Source organism: Centroberyx gerrardi, chromosome 20 (assembly GCF_048128805.1).
Source record: "Centroberyx gerrardi isolate f3 chromosome 20, fCenGer3.hap1.cur.20231027, whole genome shotgun sequence".
In the NCBI taxonomy this organism is placed as follows: Eukaryota; Metazoa; Chordata; class Actinopteri; order Beryciformes; family Berycidae; genus Centroberyx; species Centroberyx gerrardi.
In genome coordinates, this window is record NC_136016.1 from 12,380,561 (window position 1) to 12,397,306 (window position 16,746).

The 16,746-nt window shown below is 46.2% G+C and overlaps 1 protein-coding gene across 1 annotated transcript in view; it reads right to left on the reverse strand.

Annotated features, from left to right (window-relative positions):
• The window catches only part of etv4 (ETS variant transcription factor 4), a 30,285-nt gene that overhangs the window by 6,582 nt on the left and 6,957 nt on the right, over positions 1 to 16,746 (reverse strand). The window contains exons 5-7 of the mRNA XM_071927220.2: positions 4,361 to 4,490; positions 3,605 to 3,787; positions 2,495 to 2,931 (exon numbers count right to left, since the gene is read on the reverse strand). Of these exons, the coding sequence (XP_071783321.1) occupies positions 2,495 to 2,931; positions 3,605 to 3,787; positions 4,361 to 4,490 (750 nt within the window). The remainder of the gene's footprint in view (positions 1 to 2,494; positions 2,932 to 3,604; positions 3,788 to 4,360; positions 4,491 to 16,746) is intronic.

The window sequence follows — 16,746 nt, forward strand, 5'->3', positions numbered from 1 at the left end:
AATCAAGCCCTCCATTCCGGGGCAGCAGCACTCGATCACACTGTAAATAATATGTCTGCCAGCAATGGCAGGTTCCCACTAGGGAGCGATGGGGAGATTGGGTGTGAGAGCGCCAGGGTCAATTGTGTGCTGAGTGGCATGGCCATTTTGTGCCTTTCATGCAACACAATAGCGGTGATTAAGCGATGGAATGCCAATTTGTATGTGAAACTAGGACTCTCATTCTCAGATCTACACCTACCCCGGGACTGTACACTTGTGGCATTTGGCTGCTATTGGTTACATTGTAAAGGTTAAAGGGAAATGTCAGTGTTGTTCAATTTTTGAGTTATTTCCCTCAGTGTGCCTCTATTTTATACTATCCTTGACCCATATCATTTGGGGCAGGGTACTTTTTAATTAAAGGGCCATGAACTGATGACATCATAAATCAACAGCAAATAAAAAAAACAATCCGTGGAGCCAAGCTTAGCAATGTTGTTTGCATAAACTGTATTAATGGAAAAATAGCACTGCCTGTTTTTGCTGCTGGGTGTATTGATTCAAATGCTATTTATTCAGTTATCCAAGTTATTTCCTAAAAGAAAGTTTGCACTGGTGGATTATGACCTCTGGTTTACAATCGTGTCTTTTAATGGGATTTTTGGAGTTTAAGACTACTTGGGATCCTTTGACCAGCATAAGTTCATGTGATTTTTATTTTTATTTAGTTTTTAACTTTTATTTATTTATTTATTTATTTATCCCCTCCTCTCCCACCCTCCTTTGTATATATACAGTTCCAAAGCTGCACAGTACAAGCAGTCGTCTACATCTGGAGTACTTGGGTGATAAGTGCCTTGCTCAAGGGCACCTTGTGCAATTCATTCACATTCCCCAGACAGATTCGTCCTAATTATGGATTTAAATAGACAATAGCCTACTTCCCCAACCTTTAGGCTCCTGCCACCCACAGTGACAGATCTCATGAACTGCTGGGTGTATTGGACAGTCGAGCTCTGTCTGTGAAATGACGGAGAGGAATGATAAACTCTGGTCTTTTCCTTTACGGTCTTGGCAATAGTATTTCTGATCAGGCCCCACCGTTGGCCAAACTCATATCAGAGACACCTCAGAGGAAACCCCACCAGCCTCAGCTCTCTCCTCCTCCCAGCAGCACACACACTTATCCACAGACAAACATCCTTTTGTTGTTTCTCTCTTTCTTCCTCAAGGTTGTGCAATTCCTCAAAGCACAAAGCTCAACTTTGTCAGTGCTATCCGGTCCCCCGATCGAAGGTATGGGTATGAAAAACATAAGAGTGAAAAGAATTTAGGTCGCTATTCCTCGGGTTTTTATTATGCATAAAGTATGCTGGTTTCAGTGCTGGAAGGCATTCTTTGTAGCCTTCCACTAATGTGCATGTAGGACCTGTGGGAACTGCAACAAAAGCATCTCTGCTCTCAGTTGACTGTCACTCCTATAGTAGCTATAACAGGTGAATGAGGACACAATGCATGTAGAGTGTTATGTTTCTCACTCCTTTGCTGGTTGCTGTGCTATCTAGTGGTAGAGCTTGTTGTTAAAGGGCTTGTGCTGGCTACCCCACCCTCTACCCCCCTCTCTTCTCCACCCCCCTCCCCCCACCCCCCCCTTCACCCAACATCCCCCCCCTTTCCAAAGCCCAGCCAGTGAGAGGTTCGGGTTACTGCGGCCACGCTCATTTTTCCATTATGAGTTCATCTGCCTGCAGAAAAAGGAAGCCGCTGGTGCAACCTGAAACCCTGGAGCACTCCACCAGGGACTCTAGTCTTTCCAGTGCCCTCCATTTTCTCAATGAAATTCCTCTGCCTCTCTCTCACTGAGACCAGAGGAGGGAGGGAGGGACGGAAGGAGGGAGGAGTGTAGTTGCAAGAGAAAAAAAATACTGTTTTTTCTTTTCTTTGCGAAGTGTCAGAGAGTTGAAAGGAGGAGTTTTGGAAGCAGGGAGGGGGTAGGGTAGGAGTCTAGGAGTAGATAGGCTACAGTAAAGAAGTGTGTTTGCCTTTTGGACATTTTGTTCTGAAGTTAGCTGTGCACATCGGGGAGGCTTTGTCTTCAAAGGGACTTTTGTGAGGCAGAATGCAATGCCACATAACACCTGAGAAATTCTCAGTGAGCTACTTTCAATTCACCACACCACATATTGCTTGACAGTGAAACTATCTCTTGAAAATTTAAATATGGATTCTGCCTAGACAAAGAAAGTCCATATTTCTCCATGCCTTTGTGCTTTCAATCACAATCCAAAACAAACAAATTTCCATGAGGTTTCTTTTCTGCAGTGCTAATGTGCATTATCACCCCAGTGAATCGGGGTGTAATAGCATAATTCACCCACTGGGCATGAAAAAATCACTATAGGCTCATTGAAAATTTGAATTGTATGTATTGCATGTAATGTACCCCAAATTTTACAAATACTGACTCCTCCTGCATCATCCATTCTCACTATAGCTGTTCTCTGTCACTCACCAGGATCGTAGGTGTAGTCTGTGGGCTCCTGCTTGACCATCATGTGGGCTGGTGGGAACCTGTGTGGATGGGGGTGTGGATGGGGGTGCGGGTGCGGGTGTGGATGTGGGTGGGGATGAGGTCCGTGCCCGTGTCCCGGTCCGTGCCCAGGCGCCGGTCCTGCCATGTGAGCCGCCCGCTCATACAAAGGGTCCAGGTATTCTTGCTTAAAGCTCTGCTGCAGGTAGGGCATGCAGGGGTCGGAGTGCTGCCGATGATACCCGCCACCGCCTCCACCCCCACCTCCACCTCCACCCCCTGGCCCCCCGCCCCCTCCTCCCCCGGCTCCACTGCCCCCGGCGTGTCCAGCTGGGGCAGGCGGCATGCGCTGGAAGGCCTGCCCTGGTGGGGGGAACTGGGGGCACATGGGGTCTGCTGAGGCGCCCTGATACCTGGAGCTGAGAGATGAGGCAGAGTTAGTTTTAGGCTCTCACATATGTTCATCCATAATATGCAAATACACCATCATGTCCTTATCTCCGAGGTAGTTCATTTTGTATCATATTGATTTTATATTAGATTCTCTTCTAATTTCTTGTAATTGCTAACTCAACACGGGACACAAAAAAATGCCGCAGTGGTCAGGGGGCTATATGAATTCTACATATGAGTCTGTGTGTGAATAAAATAAAATAACATCACCTCTGCACATCTGTGGAGGGCAGGAGAAATTATGAATAGATTTTTGACCCTGTGGCTTGTTTTGTTACTTCTGCTGGGAGCATTGACCATTGCTCAAAGAATTGCCTATGTATCTCCTCAAGGTTCATTATGCTAATGAAATTAGTATGAATGCAGTTCATGGGTTGAGTTAATCAAAACTGAATTATACAAGAAATTTACTGTCACTGCAATGCAATGACACTAATTCTTTTCATATTTTGATCACAAAACCAACTGCCTATGTCTATTGTGGAAATGTTATTGAGGAAGACACTGAACCCCAACCTGCTCACCAACTGTAAGTTGTTCTGGATAGTGTCAGCTAAATTCCTTAAAAGTAAATGTAAAAAATCATACATATGGAAAAATATCATGCTTAAGTCCTGCCAAGATTTTGTGGTGGGTCACCTGGGGTTGATGGGGTAGTTGTGGCTGGGCAGTGGCTGGGAGGTGGCAGCAGGGTTCATGTAGCCAGCGTCAGGCCGTCCGGCCACGGCAGGTTTGGGGGAGTAATGTTGCTGCATGGGAGACATGGGGGTCCCTGGGCAGGAGCTCTTGGCTCCTCCTGCAGCCCTTTTCTGCTCATAGGCACTGAAAAAACATCCACACAAACACACACATGTATCAAACATGTTAGAACACGGTTGCACTGGGGAGTGGCACTAGTTTTACAAGTCAATACAACAACCAGGGCTAATGGGAGCTGTGTAGTGGGGGTTGTAGTGGTCAGTCTTTTAGCTGTACTGACTTATGCATGAGAGGTGACCAGTGCTCGGTTTCTCATCAATGTTATATTGCATGGCACTGCACACCCTAAGATAATTGTAGTCAGGGTGAGATTTGAGAAGGGACGAAGCACATATTGTTTCATTTATTTTCCCCTTAGTCTTCCCCTTAAATTAGCCTGTGTATCATCCCCCTTCTTGGAAACCTTAGACACATGTGTGCATTGTAACAAAGAGGTCTAGGTGCTGAAACATAAAGCCTGATCCCCAATTGCAATCCTTGTCTCCTATATACCTACCACCCTAACCAATTTACCACATAGTTTTTGGCTGGACATTGTCAATTGGCAAGTGTTTGGGGACTGTAAGGCACTTCAAATGAAAGCATGCACCAAATGATATATATATTAAGACTTCCATCAGAAGAAATTGAAGGTACCTGGCATAAAGGCACTGCTCTCCATTGGGGTAGCTGAAGCTCTGCTTGTGGCTACAGGACTGGCTGGGGTCGGAGCCCGGGCTCTGGGGCTCCTTCTTGATAGTGACCGGCGGGCTGTGAAATGCCACCGCTACAAAGAGACAGTGAGCAGAAACAGAGATGTTGGTTGGCACACACAGCAGGGTTTGTGTTTTCTTTTTTTTTATCCGCCCCTTCCCTGATACTACTGTCGTTAAGCTTAAAGGCAAAAGCAAATACTTCTGTCTGCACAGGAATCTCTTTTACGTGCCAGCCAAATTGCTTAAGTGACTGTCAATTGAAAACACAGGGAAGCAGACAGACACATATAAACTCACCAGCACACACAGACACATGCCGAGAAACGCACACACACACACATGCACACACGACTGCATTCCAGCAGTCATTTGGAAGCCCAACGTGTCCTCGCCCACTTTTCTTCACTCTTCCAGACACAACAGCAGCCAAAACTTCCTCTGTCAAAGTCAAGCTCAAACGTAAACAACTCTACGGGCCAGAGAGCCGTCTCTGGCCTGATGAAAGCCAATGTCACACCTCTGTTAGAACAGCATATACACTGTATATGTGACTCAGCATTCTTTCCTATTGGTATCCAGATGTTAGTAGCCACTTGTGTGTTTGATTTGTTTGCCTTTGAGTAAAGAGGGGAACATAAAAAGTAAGGAGCGAGTGTCTGATTGTCTGATAATGCCAGGTAATCTGTATCTCCTCAAAGTCTAAAACACTTAGCTGCATTTTTGCCGTTTGATCTTTCTCCAAAGGCATCCACTCTTTCTTTTTTTTCCCCCCAAATTTGCAAACTCTACCTAACGCATTGAACTGTCTATCAAGCCGGACTGCTGGAGGGGACCTTTGCCTTGAAGGCCACAGAAACCACCCAAAGTGGAGCTTCAAACTGTGCCGAGGGCTTGTGTTTATTATGTGAGGGGAGGTTTTCACCCGGAGTACTGTACAGGATGTTTTTCTGGTCCCGACAGGGTAAACAGCAGCAGCTGTGCACTTCCAGCTGGGGAGGCCTGTGTTTATGTGTGCGTGTGTGCGTGTGTGCATGTGCGAGACTGCGTATGTGTGTGTTAGCAATCTCGGTGTGTCTCTCTATCTGTGTGTGCGTACAAATGTGTGTGTCTCTGTGTGTGTGTGCGTGTCTGTGTGTATGCAGTGGGTGTGGAGCTGACAGAACAGGCCACACTGAAAGCTGAGCCCAGGTAATTACATACTGTGGCCCATTCACAAAAAAGGAGGAGAAAAAATGTAGCGACCGGCTGGCTGGCTGGCTGTATAAGGCCTGAGACGACTGTTCCACTAAGGCGAGAGAAAGGAAGTGAAAAAATGAGGGAGGAGACACGGCTAGAGAGTGAACAAAGAGTGAGAACTGATTAAAGTGACATTTCACTTTGATAGAACGTTTTGACTTTTTAAAATGCACGCCTCTAAAGAATTTCGGGAGCAGTCAACCTCCAACAGTAGCTGCCATGGGATCTGCTGTCACTATCGCCCAGTCAGGATCCCCCCCCCCCCCAGCTCTTAATAATGATAACTGTGAAGACTTCTTGAAAACTGTCATCGGCATGAAATAGAAACGGAATTAAGTAGTATTACCAGGGTTTAGTTTTTCTTCTTTGTAAATGTATTACAAGTACAATTTTGTATTCAAAATGAGAGTGAGGAGGCAGTGGTGACTATGAGTCTCCCCTGAGCAAACAGATTTAGTGGGTGATCATTCACAAAACTCCTACAGTTATGTGCGCTAAAAAATTTAAATGCTCTACCAAAGTGAAATAAAGCTGAAAGAAAGAATGAAGTGCAGGCAGGAACAGGTACCGATTTTTAAACAATTTTTCACACCTCAGTTATAACAGCATACACAGTTTATATTGAAACATTCTTTCCAGTCCTTATCCAGATGTTAACAGTCACTTGTATATTTGTGTGTTTCACTTCATTTGTGTTTGCCTTCGAGTGACAAACGAAAAATGTATCAAGTGGTAAACGGAGTCTAAAAATCAAACAGTGCCGCTCATCATCATAACCTTCCTATTTTTGGTCTCTACTCACTCTCCCATGGCAGGCAGGCAGGTGAGGAAGTGTTGGCTTTAGCGGAGGATCAACGGGATTAGAGAGCATTTACCCAGATTTCCCAGACAGACACAATGGGATTCCAGCCTCCTCTAAGTCTCCGACAGCTCGTCTGCTCATACACAGAGGGTGGCACATGACTGGCTCTCTAATAATACTAGTGTGTTTGTCTATTGACATTCTCCCCTTTCTCTGCCGTGGTCATGAACTGCAAACAATCCGCAGTGTGTGTACACAAGTCCACTCACAATGCGGCCAAGTGGAGCCACTAATGCGATTGGCAGGAATATTGCCCTTGATGTGGCCCTCGGTTTATGAGGATGTTCCATTTCAAACACTCCGGCCTGGGAATGGCGTCAGCTGTATATGGAGGTGTCTGTGTGTGTGTGTGTGTGTGTGTGTGTGAGTGTGTGTGCCATTTGTGTGAAACAGTGTGTGTGACCTCTCTAGCATATTAATTAATCTGGTAAATGAGCACGGGACAGCTTTGTGTGTGTGTGTGTACGTGTCAGTGTGTGTGTGTGTGTGTGTGTGTGTGCATGTTTGTGATTGGGGTTGTTGCCTGTTGCCCAGCATGCTCTTCCAATTAGATGGAGTTGGCTGATGTCCCTGTTAATGAATGCCCTGACAAAGAATACACAGATTTATAAAGCCAAGGATCAAAGAACCATGCAGAAAATTGGAATATTCAACATACTTTGATCCTGCATGGAAACATGTGCAGAGTATGAATTGCTTCATATTTTGATAACTAATCGAATTTTGCAAACAAATTTTCAGAATGAATCTAAGATCCGTTCCGATTCCAAGATCAGTCTATAAATCAAAACAAACTCTGGCTTCCAGCAACTATTTCAGACTCTCTGGAGTACTGCAGTAAATCTCCCAGTCCAAATGATGTCAAATTTGCTGCTAAAGTTTATAAGCTAGTGGCAGTCTTGTAAATAGAGCCACGGAGAGTTATGCTCTTCACGTTCCCCTCTCTCTCCCCTCTCCTGGTTTTATTTGGGGCAATATGACCCCGGTTCTCAGGCTCTGGTTTCATCCTCCAACAGCTTTGTTAAATGTTACATCACCCTTTCACAGAGATCCTCATATTTCATAGTTTCTTTTCTACATAGAAGGGGAAGGTGGGTTCATGAACTTAAACACAGAGCACGATGGCCCCGAAAGGTGTTTAGACCGTCAAAGACAGATACAGTACACATTAGCCGTTGCAATTTAAAGCAGACAATTCTGAGATAACACAGAAGTTTGGTGAATGTGTATGTGTGTGAATGAGTATACGTATGCATTTGCATGTGCCTATGACTGCCTGCTTGCATGTGTGTGTGTGTGGGCATGCACGCTCCTGTGGGTGCGATTTCTGCACATTCTCCCGGGGCGTTGGGTGGACCATGGCGGATTCTCAGCACATCCTAAACTGATAAGGTCAGAGGGTTTTTCCTCACTCACAGACAAACTTGTCTTATCTCCTCCTTCCTTATTTTGTGGTATTCTTTGCCGTCTCCCATTCACACCCTATTCTGAGCGCCGTCTATAGAGAGATGACCCCCAGCTAAAGGCAGGGTGGAGATGGACTTTTACATATGTAAATTGTGGCGCTTAGAGGGGGAGGATGCGGGGTGAAAGGTGATGGTCATGGCTGAGTGCTTTAGGAAGTAGAGGGATCATTACATAGGGGGGGCCTATTCAACAGACACCCACCACAAACAAATCCCAGGAGCAAGGATGGCACCCTGCAACACCCCCCCCCCCCCCCCCCCCCCCCCCCCCACCACCTCTTCTCTACACAATGGGCTCCTCAGCTGGGCCATATGGAGGTAGTGGGAACTCGTAGGAAAACACTATAGGACTCCTGCGGGATCCTCGTCCGAAGCTAAAGAACACAAACAGCTCTGACAGAGAGATACGCTGCCACACTGATACAGCATGCTGACTATGCTGTGAAAAACTCAGCAGGCACATAATAGGAAGAGCAATGATCCACTGCATCATTAGAACATACACTACCAGTCAAAAGTTTGGACACATGCATTTTTCTTTATTTGTACTATTTTTCACATTTTAGAATAATAGTAAAGACATCAAAACTATGAGGCAACACAAATGGAATTATGCAGCAACCAAAAAAGTGTCAAAACTATCTTATATTTTAGATTCTTTAAAGTAGCCACTCTGCCCTTGGAAAGAAATTCATACATGGGCATCAACTTCACTATTTATATTTGTCTAAAAACAAATTTCAAGCATTTAAGCATAAGCCTTTAGATCAAAATGGCTTTAAGATAATGAAAAACATAATACATTCCAAACTTGTCCAAACTTTTGACTGGTAGTGTATGATTTTAATTAATATAATTAATTGTTCATCTGATATTTTGTAACCTTTGATAAGTGTCTAGATCCATAATGAAAGAGAGAGGAATTCGCAGGATTATACTTCAAATCAAAACATTTTACATATCACCAGCGCACGGGCCATTTCAGGCAGCTGAAGAGACCCTGCTATGAACTCCCCATCTTATTTTAGACAGAGTATTTCCTACCATTAAAGGCCCTGCTGTAGGGAAATCCAATCTGAAGTCAGGAGTGGATCTGGAGAGTCTTACATTGGATGTTTATCTGTGACTTGGCCAAGTCTTAAGCCTCTGGAAGTCTGCAGCACACGACAGCCTCGCTCGCAGTAACTCATCATTCTGGCTGGTTGGACATCGGCCCCAGTGTCAAATAGGGTGAATGAAACTAGCTAAACCGGACGACACGTGAACGTAATGTAAATCCACCGTTAATGGGTCGAATCATACAAATCGGATTCAAGTGTTACTCTTCGGGGAACTATCTCTAGGGCTATTTGGGGGTCTGGTTCGTATCCCCCATGATTAGTGCATGTGCGGTGCAGGCGGCACGTGGGCTCGGTGTACTATACTCCCGGTCTATCTGATAGGCTACACCTGGTTCCCCCCACATCTCTTATGTGGTGACGGATCAATAAAAACAACAAGGATGCCAATTATGTCACAATGGCTTTAAAGGTTAAAAAGGAAGGTATTGATTCAGATGGGTTGCAAATAACATTACTCACTCAGCTGAATGCATGGCTCCACTGTGGTGAGAGGGAGGCGTAATAGGGAAAAGCAACAGTGTAATTTAGAAGTATTGGACTGTCAACACACGGTTCATAAGTTAGATGTAACCTATACTTTAATGGTAATTTTAAAGCACTGCGTGTGGTGGTATGTTTTGCTTCCACGGACAAGGGTTGGGTGCCGTTTCTATTACATCTAAGCTTTACTTTATATGTTTGACTAAACATTTAGATGAAAATGAAAAGCTGACACCACAGTATCAAATATGCTGAACTTAACACTGAAGGCACGTCCAATAGTTCAGTGGAAAAATTCTCAGAGCGAGCGAGTGAAAGAGAGAGTGAGGGAGAGAGAGAGAGAGAGAGAGAGAGAGAGAGAGAGAGACAGAGAAGGAAAGGAAGCGAGGCGATACAATATAATCCAGACCATTTCAACTGGAGAGACTATCCAGTCATTCCACTGGTGCGTGGAAACATGTGCTGGACATGTGTGTGTGCTTCTCAGGTCACTGCACAATCAGGAAGACAGAGAGAGAGAGAGAGAGAAAGAGAGAGAGAGAGAGAGAGAGAGAGAGAGAGAGAGAAAGAGAGAGACAAGCAGCCTGGCCAGCACTGACAAGCTCGTCCTCATCTCTGAGAGCCAACAGGCCCAAGAGTGGCTTCAGTATCTATCTGCTCAGGGAGCCCAGGAGCGTTGGATCCATTAGTCTCTGCTCTATCTGATTTACAGGTCGTCCTCTCTCATCTGATAATGGTTCAGCCTCCTTGAATATTTAAAGAATTGTTGTCAGATACCTGCCAAACAAGCCCAACGAGATTGATGGAAAGTACAGTGGTATCAACGGGGGAAGATGATTGGTCGGGAGAGCAACGTGGCCCTTTCACAACTGGGAGTTTTGTAGGCCGTTAAAACGTTCCGGGGTATCTTTTGTTGTGTTGGCTAACAGGATGTGGATTTGAATGACACCCATCATGTGAAAGCACTAGCGCCGTGAATTTCGCAAATATCAAAGTTTCACTTCTCTTTTCAAAATGGAAATATCACAGCATTCTTCTGAACTGGTGGGAATGATCTTGTCAACTGTAAGTGGGAATGACCTTAGTGTGTACTCGTGTGTGTGTGTGTGTCTGTGAGTGTGCATGGGTGCCTGTGTGTCTGTGTGATCTCCTGTGGTCAAGCGGAGTCAGGAGTGTCTGAATAAGCAATGTCAGCTCTTTCCTCAGAATGATTCCTGCCCTACTTCTTGAATCTTCTCAATGAATCAACCTAAAGCCGCTTTTCCACCGCATGGTACCGGCTCATCTCGACTCGACTCTACTCGCCTTTTTTAGTTTTCCATTGGGCAAGTACCAGGTACCAGGTACCATATTACCTGGTACTTTTTTTGGTAGCACCTCCGTCGAGGTTCCAAGCGAGCTGAGGCGATACCAAAGGTGACGTGAAAACACTGCAGACTACTGATTGGTCAGATAGAATCGTCATCATTGCGCATCAATGCTAACATTAGCTACCAGGTTAGCTTACCCTCTTACGTCGCCTTTGAGCAACCAGAGTCGTCTCGTCGTCTGAGCTTTGATGTAGGATTTCCCAAACTCTCCTGTTTTCTGAAATAAAATCTGTCTCCTTGCTGTGACTAACAGCCACATACCGAGAATCAAGAAAAACCATCCCTTTGATGGTGTTCTTGGGGGGGGGGGGGGGGGGGGGGGTGCACATTGAGGGGGTACTATCTGCAGTGGAAAACCAAGTGGTACTACCAAAAGCGAGTAGAGTCAAGTCGAGGCAAGTTGAGCCGGTACCATGCGGTGGAAAAGCGGCATAATATTGATCAGCATTACTATCACGGGATATGAGTGGAAATAATGGGTGGGTGGGGGAAACAGAAATCTCCCACTGTAAATGAATGGGTGCTGTGTGTGTTGCAAAAGCATGAAATTGTGAAGGAAAAAAACCACCCAAAATGTCAAACTTCACATGGGCCACATCCTTGGTAACAACAAGGGATCCACAACGTGATCGGTAAACGTTCTGATCTCGCACGTTTTCCCCATTGTCCACTTCACTTCCAATTGTGCCGCATTGGCTTTTTATAAATGGCCATTGACCAATCATAAATCTCACTGGCCCATTGCTGTTTAGTGGACCCGATACAATACATCCCTGTCCCGGGACATGTGCAGCGAGAGGGGCGTCCCTTCGCAGGCTAGGGGGGGATGTAATTAATCTGGCACAATATTGACTCCTCACTCACAATCCCTCGGCCCCCAATATAGCTGTCCCCTCTTAATGTTTAATGTAGCAATCGATCCACCCCCACACTGTTACTGAAATGATATAATGAGCTCCCACTGCCCACCAGGGTATCATGGAAGTGAGGGAGGGGGAGAATGTGTGTGTGTGTGTGTGTGTGCATGTGTGTAGACTTGCATGTGGCTCCATGTGCATATGTGTTTGTGTGTGAATGCATGCCTGTGTGTGTGTTTAGAGGGAGGAATCTGCCTTATCAGAGTGAGATAACACATACAACACAGAAAGGCCGGGACACCTTGCTCTAAATTATCGGAGCACATGCCACATCCACAGTTCTTCCTGCTCGTCCAATCTCTCCTCGCGATCTCTCTCTCTTCTTCTTCTCCTTTCGCTCTCTCTCTCTCTCTCAATCTCTCGATTGGGATCTCGATCGTAATGCTCCGAGGCACGTTTGACCCCCTTTTACCCCTCTCCTTCCCCTATCTCCCTTCATCCTGATTTATCTGTGCTTTATCTTTATCTATCCATCCATCACCCCCCCTCCATCTCCTCCTACTCCTCTCCTGGATCGGTGAGGATCGATACTGCCATACGCTGGCTCTCAACTCACTCTACACACCTACTGGCCTGTGTCAGCAACTTACTATAGATGCAGCCTGCAACCACCTCCTCCACTCACGTGTTCTGTGTGTGTGTGTGTGTGTGGACTGTCTACCATATGAACTGGTAGTCATGCCAGGCGTATGAATACGGTAAACACAATAAGATCCAAGTATGACTGTCAGCCAAGAAAATAGCAAAAACAGCCCTACAGGCACTATGTTCAAAATGGACTTCACAGTGTGTGTGTGTGTGTGTGTGTGTGTGTGTGTGTGTGTGTTGTTTGACACACTCCCAGTGTCTTATTGGTGATCGCTTCAAGTCCAACTACTGTTATTTTAAGGGCCCCGCTCCTTCTGCTTTACTGCATCTGTTCCCCCTCGGTTGGTGCTCGCTTTCGAAAGAGAAAACATTCCAGCTGCAGCGAACGTTAAAGCGCAGCCGTCCCTCTGGAGTACATGCGCGCGCACACACACACACACACACAAACACACACACACACACACGCAAGTAGGCATACACACAGGCATACAGTTACACATCAACGCAGACATACAGATGCACAGGCACGCATATGAACATACACACTGAGATACACAGGCACACTCTCTCTCTCTCTCTCTTCCTCACACACACACAGGCACACACACACACACACACACACACACCTCCCCTCTCTCCTGTAATAAAACACACACTGCCGTCCATTCACAAAGCTATGCTGCTGACACTCGGCTGCGCTGCCTGGCTCAAATCCCTGCGGCCCCCTGGCTTTGACAGGACTGTTCTGAATCAACACGGAGAAGTACTGCTTTTACTTCCCCACTGGAAGCTGTTAAACGCCTATTACACTACGCGCCTGGCCTTTACAAAGCCACTTTCATTGAATTTGATCGGCAGACGACTAAATAATGTCATAAACTAGCAATAACTTTTTTTCAAACATTGCAATGTCTTTTTTTTTCAAATCCTTTATTCTGGACTACACCAAAGAAGGGAAATAGCTTCTTCATCAGAAAAAAATGGGAATTGTGTGCTCCAAAAAAGCTGAAATCCTGGGGGAAAAAAAAGGAGTGAATTCTCTATAATTCTGCTGTCAGGTGAAGACTGACAGAGAAATAGGCCAGTTCCTCTCTTAGGTGTTGTTAGTGGTAGAATAACGTCCCCCCCCGTTTCATGAATGGAGGTTCACTCCCCTTGACTCAATGTGCTGCCTCAGCCAGTCTCTCACAACCAGCCCATTCATAAAACCGCGGGGCTGAAGTTTGTGTGTGTAGAAGGTGTGCGTCTGTGTGCGTGTGTGTATGCACACGAGGGCAAGTGTGTTTATGCGAGTGTGTGCGTGTGTGTGTGTGTAGGTGGATGAGTGGCTGTCAAGAGAAATCACCCATTCACTTAAGAGAAATCAGGCATTTACTCATAAGCACAAATCCGTGTGAGCACACAGGCAGAAAACGCACAAACACTGCAACAAACACAGTCATTGAAGAAGGCTCGCCTCCCCGGAGTGAGCGGTATCCGCGCATATCTGGCAGGCACCTGGCTGTTTTTTTGCGCACTTTGTTGCATAGCAGCTGTATTTTGGAAAGTGGAGAACACAGAGCTGCATACTTCTCTTTCGGGGAGAGGGGGGAGCGGGCGGAGGGAGGGGTACAGCTCGCCCGCTCCCTGCGCTCCACACAGGGCCTGATTGGGCCAGTTCTGATCCAAAGTGAGCAGGGGAGAAAAACAACCCAAACAAGAGAAAGGCTGTGAATCCATGACAAAGCAGAACTCTCACAGCCAGAGAGACGCACTGCTGGGAGGATTTGGACGGAGCTGGCTCACTGGAACCTTTCCTTCTTTTCTTTTTCTTTCTTTCTTTCTTTTTTTTTTTCTTTTTCTTTCTGTCTTTCTTTCTTTTTTCCTCTCTTTCTGTCTTTCTTTCTTTCTAAGTATTTTTCTTTATTTGTCTGACACCTTCCTCTTTGTGTCTTTGTATTTTTCCCCTCTCTCTCTCTCTCTCTCTCTCTCTCTCTCTCTCTCTCTCTCTCTCTCTCTCTCTCTCTGTCTCTGAACTTGTCCTCTGAAAGCACTGTAACGGCATTCTATAGCCACAACTTCCTATATAATTACTGCAAGGCACAAAACTAAACAATCGTCCCACACAGCTCAGAAATCGCTGGATTAGTTCACATCTTGGAACACTCAATGTGTAGAGTGAAAAGAGAGAGAGAGAGAGAGAGAGAGAGAGGGAGAGAGAGAAAGGGGAAAGGGGGGTGTCCAGATTTTTAAATTCGGCTTAGTTTGTACAGACACAGGAAGGGAGGGAGGGGTTTGGAGTATCCACTTGGAGAGGAGGGGGCGTCAGAGAGGGGGATCTGTAGTACTGTAGGGCTTTTTTATGAATGAAGACTTAAGGAGAGAGCAGCGCAGGAGAGAGAGAGAGAGGGGGGAGGGAGAGGCACACTTCCTCTTACGCAGAGAAGAAAATTTATGAATGGGTCACATCTCTCGGGCTGCTCCGAGTGTAAACAACATACTTGGACAAAGAAGAACGGGCTCTCCGTGCAAGTTGTGCCTCAGCGAACGTCCCGACTGAGGCCTTTCATTCAGTTTGTCCAAGTGAACAACGCTAGAACATGTTTTGGGTGTTTTTAACACTAAAACTAGAAAACTTTGGAACATTAAAAGATTTAAAATGTGTGCTGAAAAGTTGACTGACACCTCCCCGTGTTCCCTCCCTGCAGGCAGAATACAGACAATGGAATCTGTCCGACAACCTAGCGTCAGGCGAGGCTTACCCCCTCCGAGGTGCTGTCAGCCCCCAAAATCAAACATATCCCTCTCCCCTCCTCTCGACGAGCCCGAGATGGAAGCCACATCTCTTTTTAAAGCCTGTTTGTTTCCATGCATGGTCAATCACATCAGTTCAAGGGAAAAGTACGGCGCGCTGTTATCACCGATGGCTCAATTAGCTTTAAACACACACACAGGCAGGTCAGCAAGTACATAAAAGTTGTGTGTTTACATAACCTTCCCTCAATGGCAGCCTGCGGACGGGGCGCACTCGTTAGCTGTGAACCGAGGGAGAATGGACGAGATGAGATAGATTTACCAGATGTGCAGGTATTGCACAATCCCTGGTCTCCCCGTCCCTCCTTTTGCCCCCTCCTCTTCCTTGATCTAGCATTCCAACATGTCCCGATGTTTTCGCCTCTCTCTCTCGCGCTGTTGCCCTCGCCCCCTCCCTCCCTCCTTCTCTTCCCTCTCCGTCAACACCACACCCATGCAGGTAACAACCTGACTCAGTAAACAACAATGTTTAATTTTACCAGGGCGCCTTTTCAATACAAGCCTCAATTATATTCTGGTCACCTGGGATTAGGGCTCTGCTTGATGCTTTTTTGTCTGTGCCGGAGTTTCCAAAACATGTGACTCACCTGTTTTTAGCTCTACAATACACACTGAGGGTGTCAACGGAATTATATTTGGCATGGGAAAAGATGGGCCTTTTTATAAAGCCACGCTGACGCCTTTAAAAGACCCCCTACAGGATCTACCACAAACACACAGATGAATATATTTATAGAGGCTTGTCAACTTCAATTTCCCATCAATCGAAGCTGAATAGAGATGCTCCAACTGGACTCTGTGGCTATTGACTGTGAACAGCAGGGACGCTGTCTGTCAACGCAGGAGTGTCTCTACCGCGTATAAGTGAGCTGCCCATCAAACCGAAGCCCCCCTGATCCTGCAGACCATACCCGGGTCAACCGTTAGCGGAACCCCGACAGCTGATTGGCTGACAGGCCAGGGGGTTAAGTAGACATGACCCCTGCGTGCCCCTGGGTTCAGCTCCACTTCCTCCTCCTCATTGTTGGCCAACAGACAAGGACAATGTTCCACAGGGCATGTGTCACCGCGGGGCTCACCAGTTGTGACTTAGGGCCGGTTAAATCACACGATGTTTACACACAAAAGAGGTGCGGGTTTGAATCGGAGGAAATGCCATTGACTGGGCTTGACAGCTGTCAGTTTTACTTTCGGGATGAGATTATTCTTGAGGCATTTCAGGTTCTCTTGAAGTCGCTGTGTTAACTATCCCAGTGTCAGTGTCATCATTAAGGAAGGAGAAGCCCGTCGTTTTATGAATGGGGCAGAAAAACTCATGTTTGTAGAGCGTCACTCACACTCCCACACAGATCCTGAATCACCATTGTTAAGACGCACAACGAGAAAGGGAAACCCATTCAAATAGCAGCCGCTCAGTTGTGCGGCCCAGGAATTTGCTTTCCCATTTTACACCTTCCGATCTGCACAAAGGGCCATCTTTGTACCTGGGCCCTG